This window comes from Polypterus senegalus, chromosome 7, assembly GCF_016835505.1.
Source record: "Polypterus senegalus isolate Bchr_013 chromosome 7, ASM1683550v1, whole genome shotgun sequence".
NCBI classification, from domain to species: Eukaryota; Metazoa; Chordata; class Cladistia; order Polypteriformes; family Polypteridae; genus Polypterus; species Polypterus senegalus.
In genome coordinates this window covers 169,488,582-169,511,016 of record NC_053160.1, presented here as the reverse complement: position 1 = coordinate 169,511,016, position 22,435 = coordinate 169,488,582, and the positions used below count along the sequence as shown (strand labels likewise).

The 22,435-nt window shown below is 36.0% G+C and overlaps 1 protein-coding gene across 1 annotated transcript; it reads left to right on the top strand.

The window, feature by feature from the left end:
* The first annotated feature begins 262 nt into the window (after nt 1-262).
* mettl14 (methyltransferase like 14) lies at nt 263-21,874 on the top strand. Its single transcript, XM_039759607.1, has 11 exons — nt 263-435; nt 2,832-2,920; nt 6,242-6,329; nt 8,174-8,254; nt 9,014-9,101; nt 9,282-9,372; nt 9,831-9,972; nt 10,478-10,570; nt 11,159-11,275; nt 15,796-16,006; nt 21,308-21,874. Exons 1-11 carry the CDS (start codon nt 370-372, stop codon nt 21,622-21,624), a joined length of 1,383 nt encoding a protein of 460 aa, XP_039615541.1. The 5' UTR covers nt 263-369; the 3' UTR covers nt 21,625-21,874.
* The last annotated feature ends 561 nt before the right edge of the window (nt 21,875-22,435 follow it).

Here is a 22,435-nt window from a genome sequence, read left to right as displayed (position 1 = left end):
AAATCGTGCCCAGTTTTAAAGAAAAAATAGCTCAAAATAAAGAGTCGCGTCAAAGTCTTTTTTTTCACACAAAACAGGATTGAGTTTAGCTCAAGAGTGTGTCTAATCGCCAAATCTCAATGAATCTGTCAAAGGTGCTTCTATTTTAGAAAGCGATTGCGGAAATAAAAAATGATTGGCAGATGTTTCACCCACAGGCTATACTACTCCCGCTAAAGCCCGCCTCTTCCACGAAAACACAACTATGGTTGGGTAGATACTGGTCTAATGACCCGGATGTGGTGTTAGTGGGAAACGCACGCGTTTCTTGTTATTTCTAGGAAGAGGCTGAAAGTTTATTCAATTTGTGTTCTGGATGAAATTAAAATAATGAACAGCCGGCTACAAGAGATAAGAGAAAGGCAGAAGTTACGTCGACAGCTGTTAGCTCAGCAGGTGAGAACATTTAGTACAGACACATATAGATGCTCGCTTATCGTACTTATGTTCTTAGATAAACAGAATTCCGTATCGCCTTTGACTTTGTTTATATATCAGTGCTTGTGCTTATAATTGCTTTTGTAATACTGGTAATAATGCAGTAGTGGGTCTGTAAAACAACAATTAAGGAAAGCGGCTTTTATTTAAAACAATTGTAAACATTGCAGCAGGGGGTTTCAAAAAGTCGTTTTTGGTTCTTTTAGAGAATGGGATGCGTAAATGTTCGCTTCTTCCACATTACGCATTCGTTTCAGACTGCAGTGAATACTGGCGGTTAGATTAAAAAAGTCTCCTCCTGGCCGGAGATTTTCATTTAAAAAAATACTTTATTCGAGCTCAGTTTTACCTTTAATATACCACAGAGTTTTAAACAATGGCGACTTGAATGAATCGTTTGGCATTGCCATTTTATTAAGATGTAGTCATTTAAATGATGCTGTGCAACATATCCCACCAAGCAATACTCCTATGCATGCGACCAATTACAGCCATCGTGTTTGTCGTAGAAATAAACGTAGACTTGCATAAAATAAATTTGTTAGTGCTCTTTACTGGGAGTAAATAGAGCAATGGAAAGTGTGTGTTTTTTTTTTTTTTTTTTAAATACATCTTTGGCAGATCAGGAAGGCGTGATGTCCCTGTCAGCATTCTGTGGGGTAAGAAATGTGGTGCAGTGGCTAAGGAACTGGGCAGTAATTCGCAATTTCCTCACTTAAGCCCACATTTGAATAATTTTTATACACACCATGCAAATTGTTGTGAAAAGTGTAGTTACAGACACGGGGTGGAAGAGAATGCACACATTGTAAATAAATGCACATAAGAACTTAATGCTTGTATAGTAAGAGTGCTTTTGTTGTCAATAGCAGGCTTGTTAGGTGATAGTAAGGTGTGGTCAGACCTGCCCAGTTGTTTACATTTAAATGAAGGAGGTCCAGTTTTTTGTGTCCACAAATGTAACCTGCTGATAGATGATTGTACTTTCTGATGTTCCTCTGGTTGAAGTCCCCATCATTCTTGGGATGAGTGATTCATTCATTAAGAGTTTTGATAAAAGATTCTGTCTGTCTGTTGGTTCTGTGTCATGTAAAAACTCAAGCCATTGGGAACCCTGCTCTTGGTCTTAATCAAGGGCTTATGACGTGATATTCGCCCCTGCAACATGAAACTGGAGGTGTGTCTACTCCTGCAACATAATTGGGCCTTAGGTCATTTTCATAACAAACAGCTGCTGGGGCAAATGCCATTGATGATGGGTTAAGAACAGCAGTGACATCTGCTAAGAGTGCAGCATATTGCATAGGCCAATTAGACGTGTGTCAACTGCAGGATACTTTGTGAACAATTTGATAATAAGAAAAAGAAGCCAGCAAATCTTTCTTTAAGGACTGGAGGGCTGCGTGTGTTGTAGTAAATAAATAACCTTAAAAATATACAGTAGTGTCAAAATATATATCTGTACCTATAAAGTGCCTCATTGTGTTGTTCATCATATAAAAGACATTACAGTATATCAATATAGGATAAATGTGTGGGGTGGTGAGGTGCACACTTAGCCAGCAGCTCCCAAAACCCTAGCAGTAAGTTGGGTATTTCAAAACATACAGCTTTATTTTCAAGTTTTTGCTTAAAATTTGAACACAGTTTGTTCATCAACAATTCTGTTAATTCTTAATTTGTACTGTTTGATTTCAATGTTATGGGGCCTTTGGAGAGAGGCACTCCTAATACCCTCCAATCCCTGATAGAATGATATTAGTATTCTTTTACACTCTATTTGCACTGGTAATCGGAAGGTTGCTGGTTCGAATCCCATAAATGTCAAAAGGAACTCTACTCTGTTGGGCCCTTGAGCAACGCTTTTAACCTGCAATTGCTCCATCCTGGGTATGACACTAATCCGCATCCATCACTGCATGTAGGCCCTCCAACCTGCAGGGAAAAACTTGGGGGTTGGTGGCAGAATTGGCACTCCAGCCACCATAAAAAAACCTCGCACTGTTCCACTCCATCTAAACTAGTGTGGTGCTGAGGTATCACTCATTGCATGGCTGCACTCGGGTCCTAATCTGGATCCTAAGTTGGTTTGTGGAGGGTGTAGCAATGCACTGTATCAGTGTGTGCTCCTAATATCTCTCTCTCTTTCTTTTACACTCTGAAACTTAATAAGAATAAGGTTTTAGTGTTTGGTCAGGTTGTCTTTGTAATTTTAATAAAATTTTAATAAAATTATTTGAATGCTTATGACATTTAAAAGTGAAAATAAAACAAATAAAGATAAGTGTAGTTGAACCATTCTCTTCAATCAATCAACAGTTTGGCTTATAAACTTTGTTTATTTTCATCTATAGCTGGGAGCTGAAAACCCTGAGAGTATTGGTGCTGTACTCAACAGCAAGGAGGAACAGAAAGAGATTGAAGAAGCCCGGGAAACCAGTAGGTCAGTACTGCAGTATTTGGACTTGTTCTTGGCACATTGTGGTCATACAAGTAAGCTGGCTTTGTTTTGCAAGTTCAGTATCGTTCAGGTGGTATGGTAGTAAATGACAGCTGACACACTGTCTGTTATGTGCACCCTCATATGTTAGTGCACAGCAGTTTGCTATGCAGTGTTGTTTATCTTATAGTCCTTGCCAAACATACAGGTCTTTTACCATTTTGGCTACTTGAAGATACCAGTAGGCTGAGCAAACATGTTGTGGTTACTACCTATTAATTTAAATGACTGCTTTTGCTGATTTTAATTATGAAGCTTATACATCACAGCAAATTACTATATATGCATATACTGTAATATTACATTTGCCTAATATGAGTAGGACTTAATCCTTAGAAATTTAAAAAAAAAAAACATATTTACAAAATAGGAAAAAAATATTTGGAAAAATATATTTTAATTTTAAAATGTAGGTTATACATTTACATGGCGTTTTGGATTTCAGGTAGCAATATGTAGTGTGTGTGTGTGTGTGTGTGTGTGTGTGTATATATATATATATATATATATATATATATATATATATATATATATATATATATATATATACACACACACATACACTATGTTTTTGTCTTGAACATGTCATATTTTAAAACTGTAAGCTTAAGGATGTTGAGGTTGCTCATCAAAAACAAATTTCAGCAATTTATTTTTAATAGGCTTTCCTTGTTCATTTTTTCACTGAATTGTAATGTATTTTTCTTACCTTGTAGCTTTCAGTTATGCTATTTTGCACTTTAATATGTCTTCTAATGACGCTGCAAGAAGAGCATTGTGCAGACCAGGGAAATTAATTGTTCACATTGGCACACAGAACCCTGTGTTTCTGCATCCCATAAAAATGTTTCTGTAATGTATTTACCAGCTTGAATTGTCTTAATAATGTGCCATCATAATTGCAAAGTGAACATTTTGCACTAAGCAAATCAAATTAGCAGGGTTGCTGCTTAGATGTGAATGTGTGTGTGCTTGTGTGTGAATGATTGTTCACTGTGTTAAACTGGTACAGGTGGTGTACTGTATTGTTTTATTTCCCACCCCAGAACCCTCAGTATATCTTCCATTATGGAGAGATTGTACAACCATGGCCAAAAGGTTTGAGAAACACACAAATATTAATTCTTACAAAGTTTGCTGCTTCAGTGGTGTTAGATCTTTTTGTAACATAATTCTATGGTATACTGAAGTATAATTACAAGCATTTCAGAAGTTTAAAAGTCTTATTGAAAATTACATTAAGTTTAGGCAAAGAGTCAATATTTGCAGTGTTGGCCCTTCTTTTTCAAGACATCTGCAATTCGCCCTGGCATGCTGTCAATCAACTTCTGGGCCAAAATCTGACTGATGGTGGCCCATTCTTGCATAATCAATGCTTGGAGTTTGTCAGAATTTGTGGGGTTTTGTTTGTCCATCTGCCTCTTGAGGATTGACCACAAGTTCTCAATGGCATTAAGGTCTGGGGAGTTTCCTGGCCATGGACCCCAAATTTCTTGTCTTGTTCCTTGGACCACTTAGTTCTCACTTTTTTGTCTTCTGGCCTGGTGCTCCATCATGCTGAAAAAGGCATTGTTTGTTACCAAACTGTTCTTGGCTGTTTGGGAGAAGTTGCTCTCAGAGGATGTTTTGGTACCATTCTTTATTCCTGGCTGTGTTTTAGGGAAAATTGTGAGTGAGCCCATTCCATCGTCTGAGAAGCAACCCCACACATAAAGCGTCTTGGGATGCTTTACTGTTGGCATGACACCAGACTGATGGTATCACTTACCTTTTCTTCTCCGGATAATCTTTTGTCCACATGCCCCAAAACATTAGAAAGGGTATTAATCAGAGAAAATGACTTTACCCCAACAGTCCAATCCCTGTACCTTTTGCAGAATATCAGTCTGTCCCTGATGTTTTTCTTGGAGAGAAGTGGCTTCTTTGCTGCCCTTCTTGACATCAGGCCATCCTCCTAAAATCTTCACCTCCCTCACTGTGCATGCAGATGCACTCACACCTGCCTGCTGCCATTCCAGAGCAAGGTCTTCACTGGCAGTGCCCTGATTCTGCAGCTGAATCAACTTTAAGAGACGCTCCTGGTGCTTGCTGGACTTTCTTGGGCACCTTGAAGCCTTCTTCGCAACAGTGGAAATGGGTTTTTTGGGATTATGTTCATTTTCATGGCAAAGAGGGACTTTGCAATTAATTGCAATTCTGGAGTATATGCAAATTGCCATCATAAAAACTGAGGCCGCAAATTTTGTGAAAATTAATATCTGTGTACTTCTCAAAACATTTGGCCATGACTGTATTTTTTTTCTGTTTTTTATTTGGTTACAAGCTAGGGCATCTATATTTTGTATGAGTGCGTATGTTGCCATCATGGGGAAAAAATGCCATACTATTTTCCTGTGCTCTTTTCTGTCTCTGCCCTCTTTTGAATTTTCCATTCTTACCGTTTCTTTTTGTGTCAATGATTGATCGCAAATAATTTGTCAATTTTTTTAAACTGTGAGTAATCTTTCTTAAACAGGTGTTCGATCTGTGATTTTTTTTTTTTTTTTTTTTTTCTTTTCTTAATTTCCATGCTCTTGGGTTAGTCTCCAGCTGTTTGCAGTCTGATATTTTTTCAGTTTCTCTGTCACAATGTGCGAGTCCTCTCCAGTGGGATGCCAAGTGAAGCTGAAGGTTTGCGTGAAGTGAAGCTTCTGTCATTTCGTCACCTTGTGCTTGTCATAACATTTCTAGAGTTTCATTACCACTCATCCCAAGCTTAACGCAAAATTCAATCACACGCCTATGACGGACTCTCACAGGAGCGTCGTCTTCATCCACCATAATGACACATACAAAGTGCTTCCACTGGCAGTAACAGAACACTGAAGAATATGGCTGCCCATCTGTAAATTCACCCCCGTCGATGTTGGTCGTTCACAAACACCTGCACAGTATTCCCATTTCTACATCCCTGAAAGAGAATCCGGGACAGTCTAATTAGTTTTTAATGAGCCATTATATGAACAGATATTTCATTAATTTATACAGGCGTTCTTATCGTACCAAGCATACAGTATGGCACAGAAGGTTCAAGATTAAAAAGTGAATTGCAGTGGTATAGATGTGTCCATTTTCACCAAGAAGTATTACGCTCTGTATGAGTATGTGATCTTTATGAATATTCTATTGTATTTGAATATGTATCAGCAATACTCCTTGAACTGAAAGGTAAAAGACTACTTATTCTGTAGGATAATTTAGCAGTTTCTTGAAATGTCTTTTCAGAGCTTCTTATGACACCTCAGTTTCTGCAAATAAACGCAAGTCTCAGAATGAAGGCGATGTCATTGATGAAGATGGTGATGTACAAAAGGTAAGTTGAAATCTGAATTGAATTCCATTAATAAATGCCAGCCACCAAGGTGGTGTGAGATGTTTGACTTGCATCTTTTAGTAATATTTTCATGGGATTAATATTACCAGAGTCTTTATTTTTATGTTAGTTTTATTGCTCTCATATTGAAAATACACGCCTTAAATCTTAGTAGTCGATAAATAATTCTGTATTGAATGCTGCATCACATTCTAAATGTACTTCCACTCCAAACAAGGAGGAGCAAGAATTGCAGAGATTACTTTAAAATCTTACTTAATTCTATGCCTGTCCGTTTGATGTTGATGACATTGAGAGACAGATTGTGGTCCTGGTACCTCTGTGTCAGAAGGAAAATCTCTTCTCTGTAATCTTTTTTTATTCATTGTTGATGATCAGGCCCACAATGTTTAAAGCTATTAGCAAATTTAATGGGGGAGCAGGAACTGTGTCTGGCTGTACAATCATGAATGAGGAAAGGGTATAGCAGGGGGCACAACATTTGCTCTGTGGAAGGCTTGTGTTGATGATCAATGTGAATGAAGTAATGCTACCAGTCCGCATATGTTGGGGTCAGCCAGTTATAAGGTCTACAATCTGGTCACAGAGGGCGACATCAAGTCCCAAGTCTGCGAGCTTGGTGATCAATTTGGATGCAATAGCCATATAACTTCTGAGCAGTACCGTAAACAATAGTTTTGTATCCTTCGCGTTTTTATGATCTGGACGTGTCAGTATGCTATCAAGAGTGTTCTCTGTAGGCCTGTTGTGGTGTGGAGCAACCTGGAGGTGATTTAGACTTTAAGGAAACATTTCCCAGCATCATTCACTAACCCACATAGTCTATTTGTATTCAGATATTGTTTATTTTTTATCTCAATTTTATCAATTTGTTTGGTTCTCCTTCTAAAGGTATTGCGTTTGGCTGCGGGCTTATCCGGAGATTGCAGCTTGTTGACATCAAGAACATCTTACCATCTGCAAAAGCAGAAGTGTAACGCTTAGGTTCAGGCTCCAAATGTACCGTGGTATCCTGGCTATGAAAACTGAGAACAGGAAAGTAGTTACCACATAGATGAGAAACACACCCTTGATAAAGTCTAGTGCCCACCCTGAGCAGACCAAGAAAGGAAATACAACTCTAGCACTGCAGGGATTACATTTAATCCCATATTCATGAAGTACCTTCCAGAAGATACTGTGGGTACTTAATCATAAGCCTTTTCCAATTCCACAAACTTTTTGCTAAGATTTGGTAAATTGTTACATGTTTCCAATATATGTAAGAAAGGATTGGTTCACTGTTGTGAATCTGCGGTCAAGTATTGAATAAAGTCTCCATTCCATTATCTTGGCATTGGCTCTCTAAGGCAGGCTGAGGACCATGGTCCCTCCGTAAATCGAACATATCCTCTTGTAGCCCTTTTTTTTTTTTTTTAAATATGGGACTCGTCACTCCAGTCTGCCAATTTCCAGGTGTACTCCTTACTTTCAAAACAATATTGGAGATGTATGTTAAGCAAGACACTTATAGAATTTAGCGCTTTTATTATTTCCAATCAGTTCTCATTCACTCCTTAAGCCTTGCTACTGTGGAGGTGAAAATTTAACTGACTTGGGATAAGAAACTTAAGTGATATGGAACATCTTGTTCCGCTGTGTCATAGAAAAACATTTTTATTATTATTACCCAAACATTAATGTGAAAGAGAGGAGATCTGTGATTTAAAACAAAAAAAAAATCTATTCTGTTGGTCAGTGACCCAATCTGGCTCAATGGCTTCTTGGCTATTATAGGGGCTCTGTTTGGAGTGATTATAATATTTAAATTTTGTTTTTGGCAGGATGAAGTGGAACAACAGCTGCCTGATGAGAATCTGCAATATGAAGAAGAAATATATAAAGATTCTAGCACATTCTTAAAGGTAAGAATGTAGTTATTTAAGCTGCTTGTCTTCATGCTTTAGTTATAAGAAATTTGCTGATTAGTAGCCAATATGTGCTGTTAATGAATTGTATCAGTTTGGTAGATGATGTGTTTCACTTACCTTAATACCGTTTGTAAAATTACTGTATGATCTTCAGAAAAATGCTTATTGAAATATCTGGTGGACCATGCCAGGTCAGTTGTTTATTTTCTGAAAATTATGAGGAATTTATCTTTTTCTTACCCAAGTATATCTGGTAGCATTTCGTCATGTTTGAAGCAGATTCCTTAACTTCATTTAAAAATTGGCTGAATGTTATACAGTATATTGAATAAATCAATGAGGTTAGAAAGCTGAACAGTTGTCTTGTTATTGTATCTTTACATTTAAATACCATTAATATTATTCTTTTAAATATATGGTGTACTGTACTCATTTTCTGAGGAAAACCATTATACATTTTGATATGTTTGCTTGCCAGTTTTTAAATATGTAGAACTTTATTTGTCCCCAGAGGAGAAATTTGGCTTTTACAGAAGTCCTTTAAATAAATATAATAATAATAAATAGATGTATGTGTGTGTTTTATTTATATTTATATATATATATATATATATATATATATATATATATATATATATATATATATGAGAGAGATTGAACACAGACTAGAATAATTAAAAAGAAAAAGGATGTTTTAATGTAAACTGTGATATTGGCAAATTGCCTAAAAGGTTTAATTTTCTTTGTATACAGGGAACTCAAAGCTTGAATCCTCACAATGACTATTGCCAACATTTTGTGGATACTGGTCATAGACCTCAAAACTTTATTCGGGATGTAGGTAAGCAGTACTTTAGGAAGTGCTTGGCTTTTATTAAAAATGTTGATTAAAGTATGCATGATTTCCCGCTGACACTAATTATGCATTTTTGCGTGACCCAATAATTAGGATATAGCGGGTTGGATAATGACTGTTTATTTATCTGAGATAGTTTTAAAGTTGTCTTTGTTCATTTTACAGGACTTGCTGACAGATTTGAGGAATACCCAAAACTCAGGGAACTAATTAGATTAAAAGATGAATTAATTTCTTCAACAAACACACCTCCAATGTAAGTACTGGTGTTGAAATACAGACATTGATTGTTTTAAAACAAATGGATCAGTACTTAATTTAAGTAATGCTAGTAACATTATTAGCAAAAAGCATGTTGGGATTCCTTATTAAAATATGTTTGTTGTAGGTCATAGCATTCATCAAGACAGAATTAAGTTGGTTTAAAATTGGCTGCATATTCTCATGCTATATTTAGCTTGCCAGAGGAATGTTGATCCTCGTGGTGTAATCTTTACGTGTTACCCTTTAAATTCAACTGGATGTGTTCTGGTAGGCTTTCCTAAAAAATATGGGGGGTGGATGGTGTCTAGTGACATGTTGTTGTATTAAAAATTAAGTTCTTCATGATTTAACATTGTGAGCATTACGAATACTCTTCCTTGCATTTTATACATACACATTTTAAAATGTGTTTTAGAAGTTGTGGGTTATTTTGATTTCTTCTTTTTTCAGGTACCTTCAAGCTGATCTAGAGACATTTGACTTGCATGATCTTAAATGTAAGTTTGATGTGATTCTTCTTGAGCCACCTTTGGAAGAATACTACAGGGAGTCTGGCATTATAGCCAATGAGAAGTTCTGGACCTGGGAGGAGGCAAGTTAATGAAATGATAAAATCCACTTCGACTCCTACACCTAATAAGATGAAAATTTGAATTGTGTTGGTCATAATGTTCTGCTGTCCCACGTTCGGTTTACTTGTATTTGGTCTGTGCACTTAGGCAGTCATTAATTTACCATCTTTTTTTGTACTGAAGTGTGTCCTCAATTGTAAGCGTTTCACCCTAAACTTTTTATTGGGCCACATGTTGGTTACTGAGAGTAGAGTGAGGTAATTATGAGGCAAAGTGAAATTGGATGTTGGGAAAATACTGCCACAGTATTACCTTAAATGTATTTTACACTGTCTGGAAGGAGAAATGCTGTTTAATGTTGGTTTATACACAAATATTTTATACTTTTAACTGTTTTTGAATATTTTCATTATTGTGCCTACATTATTATGCGCCAAAGGATAAAGAAAAAGTTTAGAATAAAGTTTAAGTGATCATTGTTTATACATAGTTTTCAAATATGAACTCTATTCCCTTGTCCCACAGATAATGAAGCTTGAGATAGAAGAGATTTCAGCACTGAGATCGTTTATCTTTTTGTGGTGTGGATCAGGCGAGGGTCTTGACCTTGGACGAGTGGTACTCTCTATATTCTCTTTCAGACATATTTTTTCCCTTTTTTTTTTTTAATTAATGTGTTTGTAAATGTTATTTTTGCTTTGCTTTAACTCAAAGAATACATTTTCGCTAATAATTTTATAATTGGGATAAAGTGCATAATAAGGTGGTTCCCCCAACACCGCATCTTCACACATTGATAAGTCAAATCATTCAACTTGACTGTAAATCAGTATAAATATGCTAAGATTTTCCAAGCACACTGATTAGTCATGAACTACAATCAAGGGTTTACCAGACATCACTCATTCACTCAAATCTTTGCTAAATCTCCATATCAATAGTCTACCTTACAGTTCATAAGCACTACCTTTAAGTAAAAATGTAAAATCAAAGTTATATCATGGCATATAAATAGTACTTTAAAGGCCCTTGAATCACTCAAGGGTGTAATGGAAGTATGCAATCCTCTAATATTTATACTCTATCACTCACACCTCCCCATTTAAGAATGTGAGGTGATATTTATGGTAGTTATTTTAAATATAAAAAAAAATGCGTCTCCATAAGCATTGTCCCTTACTTGAATGTAAACATTTTCTTTCCCAGTGCTTGCGGAAGTGGGGATTCCGAAGATGTGAAGATATTTGCTGGATCAAAACTAACAAAAATAACCCTGGAAAAACAAAAACCTTGGATCCCAAAGCTGTGTTTCAGAGAACAAAAGTAAGAGAAATCTCATTTAGGTGATCATTTACTCTTTTGTGGGATAATCTATAGCTTTTGCATTTCATTTAATGTGAAAAAAGCACTTTGTAGTTTATCTTTATGTTGCATGAAACAGAACAAAAAAATAGTCTAAAGCAGCCTCATCATGGTTCCCCATGTTATTCAGTAAAATATGATAAATAGTGTTGTGTCATCAGCTATGGTAATTGCTTTATTACCGGGTGAGAGCCTCTTTTATAGCGGTTTATTGAAATGCAGATTAGGAGCAGCTCAAGGTCTAGAAAATGATTCTTGGGGATTGAGTTGCTGAAAAACTGTCAATTTGGTTTATATAAAATGACTGAGATAAGAGCCGCTACTCCTTGTTCAATTCTCTTTCATAACGAAAGTTGCCCTTCAGAAAGTTACAATTAATTGTGTTTCTTGGCTTCAACATTGGTGTTGCCTTTCACACTGCAGAATCTGAAAGAAATTAGCTAAGTGAAGGAAAAAATAAATGTATGCTAGGAATTTCAGGTAGCTGAATATATATTATGCTTACTGTTGTGGACATTATGAAAATTGAGATTTCTTTCCAAATTAAATGATTTTTTTTATTTTATTTTGTATCACTGGCTCTATATAGAATATGAAGTTCCATACAAAAATTTGGACAACCCTGGCCAAATTACACACATTTGAAATGTTTACACAAGCAAAAAATAGTAAATACATCTACAGCAACAAACTAAAACAATGGCATCTTAATGAAAATGTTAATATACAGTTATTACAGTTAAGATTTATTTGATGAACTAAATAATGCAAAAAAAAAAAAAAAGTGTAAATGTGGTATTTCGAAACGTTTAGGCACCCTGCTAGTCGGTACTTAATACACTACTGTTACTAGTTCTACTATCCTGTCCCCTACTACTAACTCAGTAATGTCCGTGTCAAGTACTATATATTTTAAATAGGAGTGAGCTACACAGTTGTTGAAATGTCCACACATGATCCCGCCATTTGGCAACAGAGTGGCTGAGAATCACTACTTTATAAACATATACTGAAACATAATGCTAATACGTAATCATTATGACAATATAATACACAGAAGTCACTCCAAGTAGTACAAGTGCAATGCTGTGTGGGCTTACCAAGTTTAAACCTTTTTGATTTGGTAGCATATGATTCAGCCCCACCCATAATCGGAATGCACTCAGTATTTCAAATAAACTAGAGTAATCTGTACTTGTAAATGCAAATCATATTTAACTTTATTTAAATGTTTTGTCTCATCAAAAGCAATGATAGGTGAGCAACTAGTCACATTTAATGATGTATTTATTTGTATTGCTTGCTTTGGTTGTTGTTAATTTGCACTAAAGTGCTCCGGTCATCTGTGTTATGTTTATGATGTCAGCAACAACATTTAGCTACTCCTTTTGCTATAGTAGAGGGAATAAAAGCAGGAGGCTGGATGGCCTGTTCAGTCGTCTGACTTCTAAATCTAAATATGCAGGCTCAACATTTATGGGAGCATTTTTATTTTTGATAGATACAGATTTTTTTTTTTTTTTAATAAATGGCTTTTTAGCTGAGCAGTGTCTTGTGCACATGCTTATTAAGCAGTAGTAATTGAAATTTTTCTAAAGCACCTTGTGAGAGGCATTCTTAGAAATATATTTATATGTTTTAAAGTACAATTTTCACGCTTAAAATGAATTTTCCTTTGCTGTAGATGGAGAGATCCCCATTGTGTTTAGTACCCCCTACCACTTTAAATCCACATACTCAGTGGCGGCTGGCCAATAGAGGGCGCTAGGGCGCCGCCCTCCCTGAACCACACACACAAAATAATAATTATATAAATTATTTAAATGTATAATTATATGATGTGATATATTAGAAAATCTTCTGTAAAAAATAAATGTTTTCACCATCACCATATAACTTCTCTGCCTGTCAGCACGTCTCAATTTCAGCTGAGGGGCGATCGAGATATCGCCCAAAGGAGGCGGGTCTTTGTAGAATTTAGTCAAATGCTGATTCAAGATATAAATATATTCAAGATGTGACATAAAATTTAGCCAATCAGCGTCCTCAAATCTTAACTGAAATGGCGATTTTTCTGTCGCCCCAAGCAGCTAAAATCAAGGATGGTCTGTAGTGGCGCAATTTTCAATTAACATTACGTGACAATGGTGGACTCAGGTGTTGTTAATTCCGGACACGAACCCAACTCTGTTCAATCTCTACTCCAATATCCGTTTGAGAAGAGAACTTTGGCAGAAAAACTGAAGGTAAAGGAGCTGGGTCCAGATCAGCCTAACCTCTTAATCAGACAGCAGATAAGCGAAAAGGGAAGAAGTACACGCAAGCTACTCTTCCAGTTGGTACACCAAAAGGCCTGGCTATGTGGATGCGTTTCTGCTAATGCCTTATTTTGTTTCCGTGCTTGTTGTTTAAAGCAACTGGGACAGATCCTGCTTGGACAGTTACGGGAGTGAGAGATATGAAGCACCTGTCCGAGAAAGTAAGAAAACATGAGAACACCAGGACACACATGGATAATTCCGTCAAACTAGCCATTTTGGGAAGAGTAATATATATATATATATATATATATATATATATATATATATATATATATATATATACTGAAATAATTGATCAGACATGATTTAATAATGTTATTTAACTTTGTCTGCATTGCAATAAATCATATTGCTTTGATTTGTGAAGAATTGTTTGAGAAATTGTTTGCTGTACCACAGCCCCACCTCAAAACATTTTCACCAGCCGCCACTGCACATACTGTATATACTATTTTTGGCTGGCTTGAAGAACAGTATTTTTTACAGTGACTCTATCAGACTGCCAAAGTTTTATGATAGTTACATGAATGGTGTAGGACAGTGTTTCTCAACAATTAGGTTCTCATTGGTGGGTCATGAATGGCCAATACCGTTACACTGTTTTCTCGTGGTGTAAAGGCCTGTAAGAACTTACTTTCTCAGAAATCTGAATACTTAGAGGTTTTGTCTTCTCTTTCCTTTGTAAATGTCTATATCAGGGGTGCCCAATGCGTTGATCGTGATCGACCGGTAGATCGCAAAGGTAGTGCAGGTAGACTAATGTTTTAAAAAAAAAAAATGTTTTTTTTGAATGCAACGTGATCTATCATATATCCTCCTTATGGCATTTGCCACTTGATTGACATACAGGCCGGCCAGTCTGAGTTCTTTTTTTCTTCTAACACACTGGTCATCCCGCACGCACGCTCAAACGCACGAGCTACTGCAAAACTCTGGCTGTGATCTAGTTAGCCTTCCAATTTATATCGACTAAAGAAGGGGTTTAAAAAAAAAAAAAATGGTTGGAAAGGGTATGGGCTTTATGTGGAATTAGAAGAGGATTTTTTTCAATCACAATGTCACAATCGAAGTGTATTTGTCTGATCTGTCAATCTATCATTGCTATTCCAAAGAAGGAAAATGTAGAAAGGCACTTTCAAACTGTTCATAAAAACTACAAAACTGACTTCCTTCTGAGAAAGAGAAAGGAGAGGGAATTAAAATCACAGTTAATCGGACAGCCGTCATTTTTCATTGACTGCATTATTTGGCTCTACTTATTTATGCGAGTCAGCCTTTTCCCACATGAAGATTATTAAATCCAAATACTGTAGTGTCCATAAATGTATTGAATTGTTATTGTGCCATTAATGCAAGGTGTATATTTTATGTATAAAGTATACTCGATATATATATAGATATATATATATATATATAGATATATAGATATATAGATATATAGATATATAGATATATATATATATAGATATATATATATATATATATAGATATATATATATATATATATATAGATATATATTTATTTATTTATTTAATGTAAGTAGCTTGCAAGCCGAAAAAGTGTGGGCACCCCTGGTCTATATACACACCTTTGGGGAAAAACAAACTAATGATTCATTACATCAGCATGCATGATAAACATATAACTTTTAACTGCCTTATTTTACTTGTACATGTGTATGTTTTATATTTTTTGTCGATATGTTCTTTTTATTATTGTTACTTTTTAAATTTCATATATTACTAGAATGTTTTAATTTTTTGTTTGTTAAATTTAATATTGTTAAAAAGGACAGTTTTTATTTATTTTTTTTTAAATCGTTCAGTTTAACATGATCATGTAATTTTTCTTTCAAATCCTTAGAGCCTTGCCAATTGTTACCACAGGACTTTTTTAGGAATACAGATATCTGGCATATTTCTCCTGCACACTTATGATTTTGCATAATAACAATGCCGAAGCATTTATGGAAGTACTGTGAAACAATCTAGGTACAAACAAAAATTGGCAACCAGTCATTTATAGTGATTCAATGAAAAATGCTCTAGGAGAGTGGTGTTTTTTTTTTTGTTTTTTTTTTTAAAAAATCATCCACTTAGGAGTCTGTTCACCGATTTCCTTCATTGTGTGCTTGTATTTATTTTTTTATTTTAACAAAGGAGCACTGCCTGATGGGGATCAAAGGTACTGTAAAAAGGAGCACAGATGGGGATTTTATCCACGCCAATGTAGATATTGATCTGATAATTACAGAAGAGCCCGAGATGGGCAACATCGAAAAACCTGTTGAGATATTTCACATCATTGAGCACTTCTGTCTCGGACGTAGGAGACTGCATCTCTTTGGAAGGGACAGCACAATACGACCAGGTTTGTTATGTATTTTTATATAAGTAAAAGAGAGAATGCTGTAAATGTTGAATACTGAACTAGAATTTGAGCAGGTATCTAAACATAGTAAGTCATTGATCTAACTCACATTGACATTGCTTTTCTAAAACGAACCCAGCCCAAGCCCCAGAGTGTATGGTTAATATAGCTTAATTCAGTTCAGGGTGCCAAGTAACGAAAGGCTTTCCTGAGAGCCTTGACCATAAGATAAGAAAGAACCCTGGATCAAGTACCAAGCTATTGAAGGGCCTGCTCTGGCGCTCACACACAACTTACATTCACATGGTCCCAGTTAAGAAATTACAACGAGGATAACACCCTTGTCTTTATGAGAGAAAAACCTGTACAGTGGTGAGAATGTTCAGACTCTGACAAGGCACGGAATTCAAACCTAGAATGCTGTGAGGCAGAACTAATCACTGTGCTACTCCATTTATAACGTGATTTTTTTGCCAGTATTATAAGCTGTAGAATTCTATTGACTGAAGTCTATTGAAGAGAAAGCAATAGTAAATAAGTGCTTTCAGGTTTTTCGAATGTGAAAGCCATACATGGGCAACTGAATATAAATTTTAAAATCCAGTCTTTTTTCCAGTCACTCCAATTAAATTGACTTTACTCTTTGAGTTTGTTGTATTTGTCATACCTTTTTAAGACTTACTAAAGTAAATGAAATGTATCTTGTATTATGTTAGGATATTGCTTTTCACTGCATTCAATATAGTTAATAATTTAATGCTCATAAACTAACAGTGTAACAAGTGAAGTATCTCAAACCGGTCTGTACACTTGTATTGCACTTGTCTGTTATGTTAGTTCATGTCAGTTGGAGATCTGATGAGGCCACCACCACACCTAGTGAGTGTTCTTTCTTTTTATAGGGGTATTTTCTTTGTGTAGACATTTTCCCCGAGTGCAGTGCACTTACTTAAGATTTTCCCTAAAAAATGTCTCACTGTCCCATTTTAGTGGAAGTGACACACAAAATGCCTTTTAAAGGGTATTTCTTATTCACACCAAAAGAGTTTTCTACTGTGTGTTCAGTTGTTCATGCTTTTAAGTTCTAGTATGGTGAGCACAGTTCTTAAATGCTGGAAAAATGTTAATTTACTGCATTGTTAGGAGGTTGCAGTGCTTATCAAAATATTCACCTCATTCAGAGACCTATTCTCACTTTGAAATTCAAATATTTTTCTGTTGATCAGTGTCAAATAAGCCAAATTGAATCTATTGTGATTAAGATTTGTAAAACAATAAAGAGGTAAATTCTTTATTTTTTAACATTGTATTGCATCTTAACTACACAGCACAGTACCATTTCTGGTAATCACCTTTTGGAATCGTTTCCTCCCACAGTCCAAAGACATGCAGGTTAGGTGCATTGGGAATCCTAAATTGTCCCTAGTGTGTGGTTCGTGTGTGTGCCTTGTGGTGGCCTGGCACCCTGCCTGGGGTTTGTTCCTGCCTTGCGCCCTGTGCTGGCTGGGATTGGCTCCAGCAGACCCCTGTGACCCTGTGTTAGTGTATAGCGGGTTGGAAAATGACTGACTGACTGACCGACCTTTTGGAGTCCCCTTCAATTGACCTTTTATTTTAGATCCTAATGCTATAGTCGCATCAAATTGCTTTTGCTTTCTCGTGGTTCACGGACATGTGCTAAGCCTGCAGTCTGTTAAATGTAATCTGGTAAAGATTGTGAATCTTTATACACACTAAACCTGCTCGTGATGCATAGCAGACTGATATAAGACTACAATTGCTCTGCTTCATGTATTTCACCAGACATTTTACTTACACCTCAGATGTGTAAAGATAATGAACTGTTTGTTTAACATTGGTGAATTCTGGTTTGGCACCATTTGGGTTGAATGAAAAAGTTATTACACACATCTAAGAGCCTTAACATTTAGGAATGCATTCTTTAAACAGTGATAGGTCGTTTGTGGCGGTCTGTTTCACATCAGCCCCCAGTTCTCTGAGTTCTTTTCTTGTTAGATATGCTGAGTACCGAATGAGCCATGTGACCTTTTATTAGGTGCAGTGCTCTATAGAAATGATTTCTGTCTGGCTGTCAGAGTTTTCTTTATTTGTAGTTGCATAGAGAGTCTTTTTTCACCCAAGTTCAGGGTTATTTTTTTTTTCCTTATTGAATAAAATAGACACACACAATAAATAAAAATCTCAGATTACAATTGTGACACACAAGATTTCCCTCATGTTATTTCAGTTATATTTTAATACATTTCTGACACATATTAAGAACAGCAATGGGAAGCTTTTGTTTTTCTTAAATGAGAAGGATGAAACATATGCACACCATATGCACACCTTCTGTCGCATGGAAAAAATTGCACACCAGCATCACAGGCCTCTGAATATTTTTTCCATTGCATTATGTCAGAAATTCTTTAAATCTGAATGCTGTAAGGCATCTGATAGTTCAGCTGTTTTAGGCTGAGAATTATTTTGTGGCAGAAAACTTTTCAGGTTGTCAGTTTGAAGAGGGGGTAGGTATAATATTTTAAGCTGCAGTTGCTGCAATTAATCAGTAAAATTCTATTGTATCACAATTTTGAATGATACAAAAATTGCAGCTACTGTATTAAAGTATTTCAGTACCAGAGAGTTAGTGTAATTTCTGCAAATTGATCTCCAAATGCTGTCACAGTGATGTGAAAAGGTACATATCCGCTTCTTGATACCCTTCCTCAATTTTTGTATTTTTGCCACAGTGAATGTTCAGATCTTTAGACAAACTTAATATTAATGAGACCCAGTATAAACATAACAGCATTTCCAAATTTTTACCCAATGTAGTTAAATAATTGTTTTTTAGATCATTTTTATTTGATTTCAAAATAAGGAAGACGATAGCAAAGGAAAACCTACATTTTCATGTATAAATGTGAACCAATCCCGGATGCTGGGATAGATATAGCAATGGAATTATGGCAGGCATACATAGAGGAATTGTGTTTGGAAAGGGAAGAAGAAAAAAGTAGTCATATTATAAATGGTTGAGAACGGAGGCAGAAAAATGTACCCCACACATCCCGAGAAGAGATCTTATCTGTTGTGGCTTGCAGAGGACTCTCCTGCCACCCAAACCCGACACAGACAGACGCAGAACACAAGTTAAGCACACATGCTTTTTATTTTTTTGTCTTTTCCCATGTGAATGCCTTCCCCGTTTTCTCACTGGTACAGCACACTCTGAAACTCAACAGCAACAAATCTTTTTCTTTTTTCTCTTCTTCTCATTCCTCTACTCCTCCAGGCAGACTTTGTCTGCCTCCTACTGACTCTGGCTTCAGGCGTGAGTAGTGGCTGCTGGCTCGTTTTATAAGGCACCCGGAAGTATTCCAGGTGCTCACACCTTCGGGTGTGACGGAAGAGCTGCAAATAAGGGCTCAGCAGCTGCTGCACCCCCGGCGACACCCACGGAACCCAACACAGCTGCGTCAACCTCCAGTTCCCAAGGAGCCCTGCGGGAGTCTGAGGCACCGCTGCCACCTAGCGCAGGGAGGTAATGCTCTGGATATGCTCCCTCCCCTGGCCCTTCCAGTGTGAAAGCATCCTGGCCAGGCAAGCGCCCCAGCCATACGTCACAATGTACATAGAAAAAAGGAAGAATTCATTTTAAACTTTAATGAAGTAGTAAGTGGCAAGCCCAGCTCTGTCAAAAAATCACTGATTGAACTGATACCTCATGAAGCCCAAGTTGGATAGGAGATGAGTTGCCCACCAATGGTTAGAGAATTATTGTGAAATAGTGTATTTTATTACATAAAGTTATCCAACATCTGTATTGCCTGTGTGAGAAGGTCGTTGCCCTCTTAGTTGCTCATAGAAACAGCTGACCAGAATTGATTGATAGTTAGACTATGCTGACTGAACACAGTCCAACTTAAATGCACCAGTCCTGTTCACTCTCAAGGTAAGTGTAAATATATGGTGAGGTTTAGAGTCAAGTAGTGAGCACAGAATCACTGGAAGACTGGTTATGCTTCAACTGAAGGAAAATTCCAGAATAGGTGACAAAAAGAAAAAGTTATTGTACCTTACTGATCAGTCTACAACTTGAATGAGCCAGAACAAATAAAATGAAAGTTTTGGAGTGATGTAATCGGAGTCCTAATTTGAACCTAACAGAAAAGCAATGGTAGGACCTGAAACGACCAGTTCATGCTCACTGATTTAGCAGCTTGTCTGGATTAACAGTTTTGCAAAGACAAGTGGGCTAAAATTCTTCAACGGAGATGTGAAAGATGAATATCAAAATATAGGAAGTGTTTGCTGCTAAAGGGGCTGCAACCAAGCATTGATTCGGTGGGAGTTATTACTTTTTCAACGGATGGTAAGATTTTGAGTTTGTCCTGAAATAAAGTAATGTTTGAAAACTGTACTGCCTGTTCTTTCGTGTTCCTTTTCTATAGTATTTTTGTCTAAAAATATGAGGCCATTCATTGTGTAAAATATATAGACAGTGGATACTATAAAAGGGTCAAATACTTTTTTCCTACCCTTGTGTAATGACAGAACATTTTTCAGATTTCTTTTTTTTCGGTTGGATTTAACAATTTCGGTTAAGTCACGGTTGCAGCACTTCATTAGTAAACAGTGTCTCCATATGATAATTTTGAATAAGCATTTAATAAGTTATCCTATCACGGTACATTTGAGCATAGAAATGTTGCCTGTTTTGTAGCTTTACCTTAACATTTGTACATTAAAATGATGATTTATATTTATGTGATGAGGCAGTTGTGATTTTTGATCAAATGTTTTTCTCTTTTGAAGTAGATATATGTTGCTTGTCGGGGTGCTATATTTTATTTTGTTTGTTAAAAATGAAATGTAGTTTTGCTTTTAGTTCATGGTGTTTCCAATTTTGGTTTAATTGATTTATATATATATATATATATATATATATATATATATATATATAGATATAGATATAGATATATAGATATATATAGATATATTATATAGATATATATAGATATATATAGATATATTATATAGATATATTATATAGAGATATAGATATAGATATAGATATATATATAGATATATATATATATATATATATATATATATATATATATATATATATAGAGAGAGATATAGAGAGATATATATATATATATATATAGAGAGATATAGAGATATATATATATATATATATATATATATATATATTATATTATATTTTTTTTTTTTTTTTACAGGGTACCAATATGTAGTTTACTAACTGCTATGATTATCTTTGTTTCTTAGGATGGCTGACGGTGGGCCCAACGCTTACAAACAGCAATTTCAATGCCGAGTCATACTGCTCCTACTTTGCACCTCCTAATTCTCACTTGACTGGCTACACTGAGGAAATTGAGAGACTTCGTCCCAAGTCACCACCTCTGAAATTGATGCCTGAACGAGGAGGAGGTGCCCCCAGAGGAGGAGGAAGAGGAGGAGGGGGAGCAGCAGGACGTGGGGATCGAGGAAGAGAGAGGAACAGACACAACTTTCGCGGGGACAGAGGGTCATTTAGAGGTGGACGAGGTGGGCTTCATAGAGGAGGATTTCCACCAAGGTGATAAAATTTGGCAGAATTTTTTTTTTATGCTAAATAGAAGAATGATTCCAAGTGTGTTTATCCAAACATTACAAACAAAAAAAGAACCATTTTAAGACCGTACAAGTGTTCTAGGGAAGCATACATTACAGGATTTATAAAATGTGGATTGCCTATAGGATAAGTTGGTTTGGGAAATATATTTGATTCTTTTTTTTTTTTGTAATATTACATGTTTTTCCTAAATAAATCTCAGTAATTGGGAAATTTTACTGGTGCCGGTCATTGATTTATTTATATATTTATTATTATTTACAGGCTGATTCACAATTCTAACCATTATTATATTAATTGAACAACACAACTTGGATTCTGTTACATGCTTGACATGTTCCCTACTAGAGCTTTAATAAAAATGTATTCCTAGATACTCTGATACTGCCCTAGCAGCAGGCCCTTATTGGGAACTTTTTTCAGATGACAAATACAAATCAACCAAAGAAAGAATGCTGCTTTCCTCAGTCAGTGTGAGACAGGGATTAATTCATCTGAAAATTGTAAATCACACACAGTTGTCCAGTTTTACACTGATTAAAATGTCCACTCCTAAACTGGTTTCTTTCAGTTTATACTCAGTTTTCATCAGGGAACTGGGAGCATCACATTTTACAAGTTGTGTGGAAAACAGGAGTAAGGGGGACATCAGGTAAGTTGATTTGAGTCTGCTCTTAAATAAAATGAAGTTCTTTATATTAATACATTCTTGTTTATCATGGCACAGGACAGTAAGAATTTTATTGTACACATTGCGATATTAGTGCCGCAAAGACAGG

Excerpts from the sequence above, each read along its gene's own strand:
- mettl14 (XM_039759607.1), top strand. The coding sequence starts at position 370 with ATGAACAGCCGGCTACAAGAGATAAGAGAAAGGCAGAAGTTACGTCGA. Across the intron at positions 9,973-10,477 it reads AGTTCTGGACCTGGGAGGAG|ATAATGAAGCTTGAGATAGA; the intron begins GCAAGTTAATGA and ends CTTGTCCCACAG. Across the intron at positions 10,571-11,158 it reads GTCTTGACCTTGGACGAGTG|TGCTTGCGGAAGTGGGGATT; the intron begins GTACTCTCTATA and ends TTTCTTTCCCAG.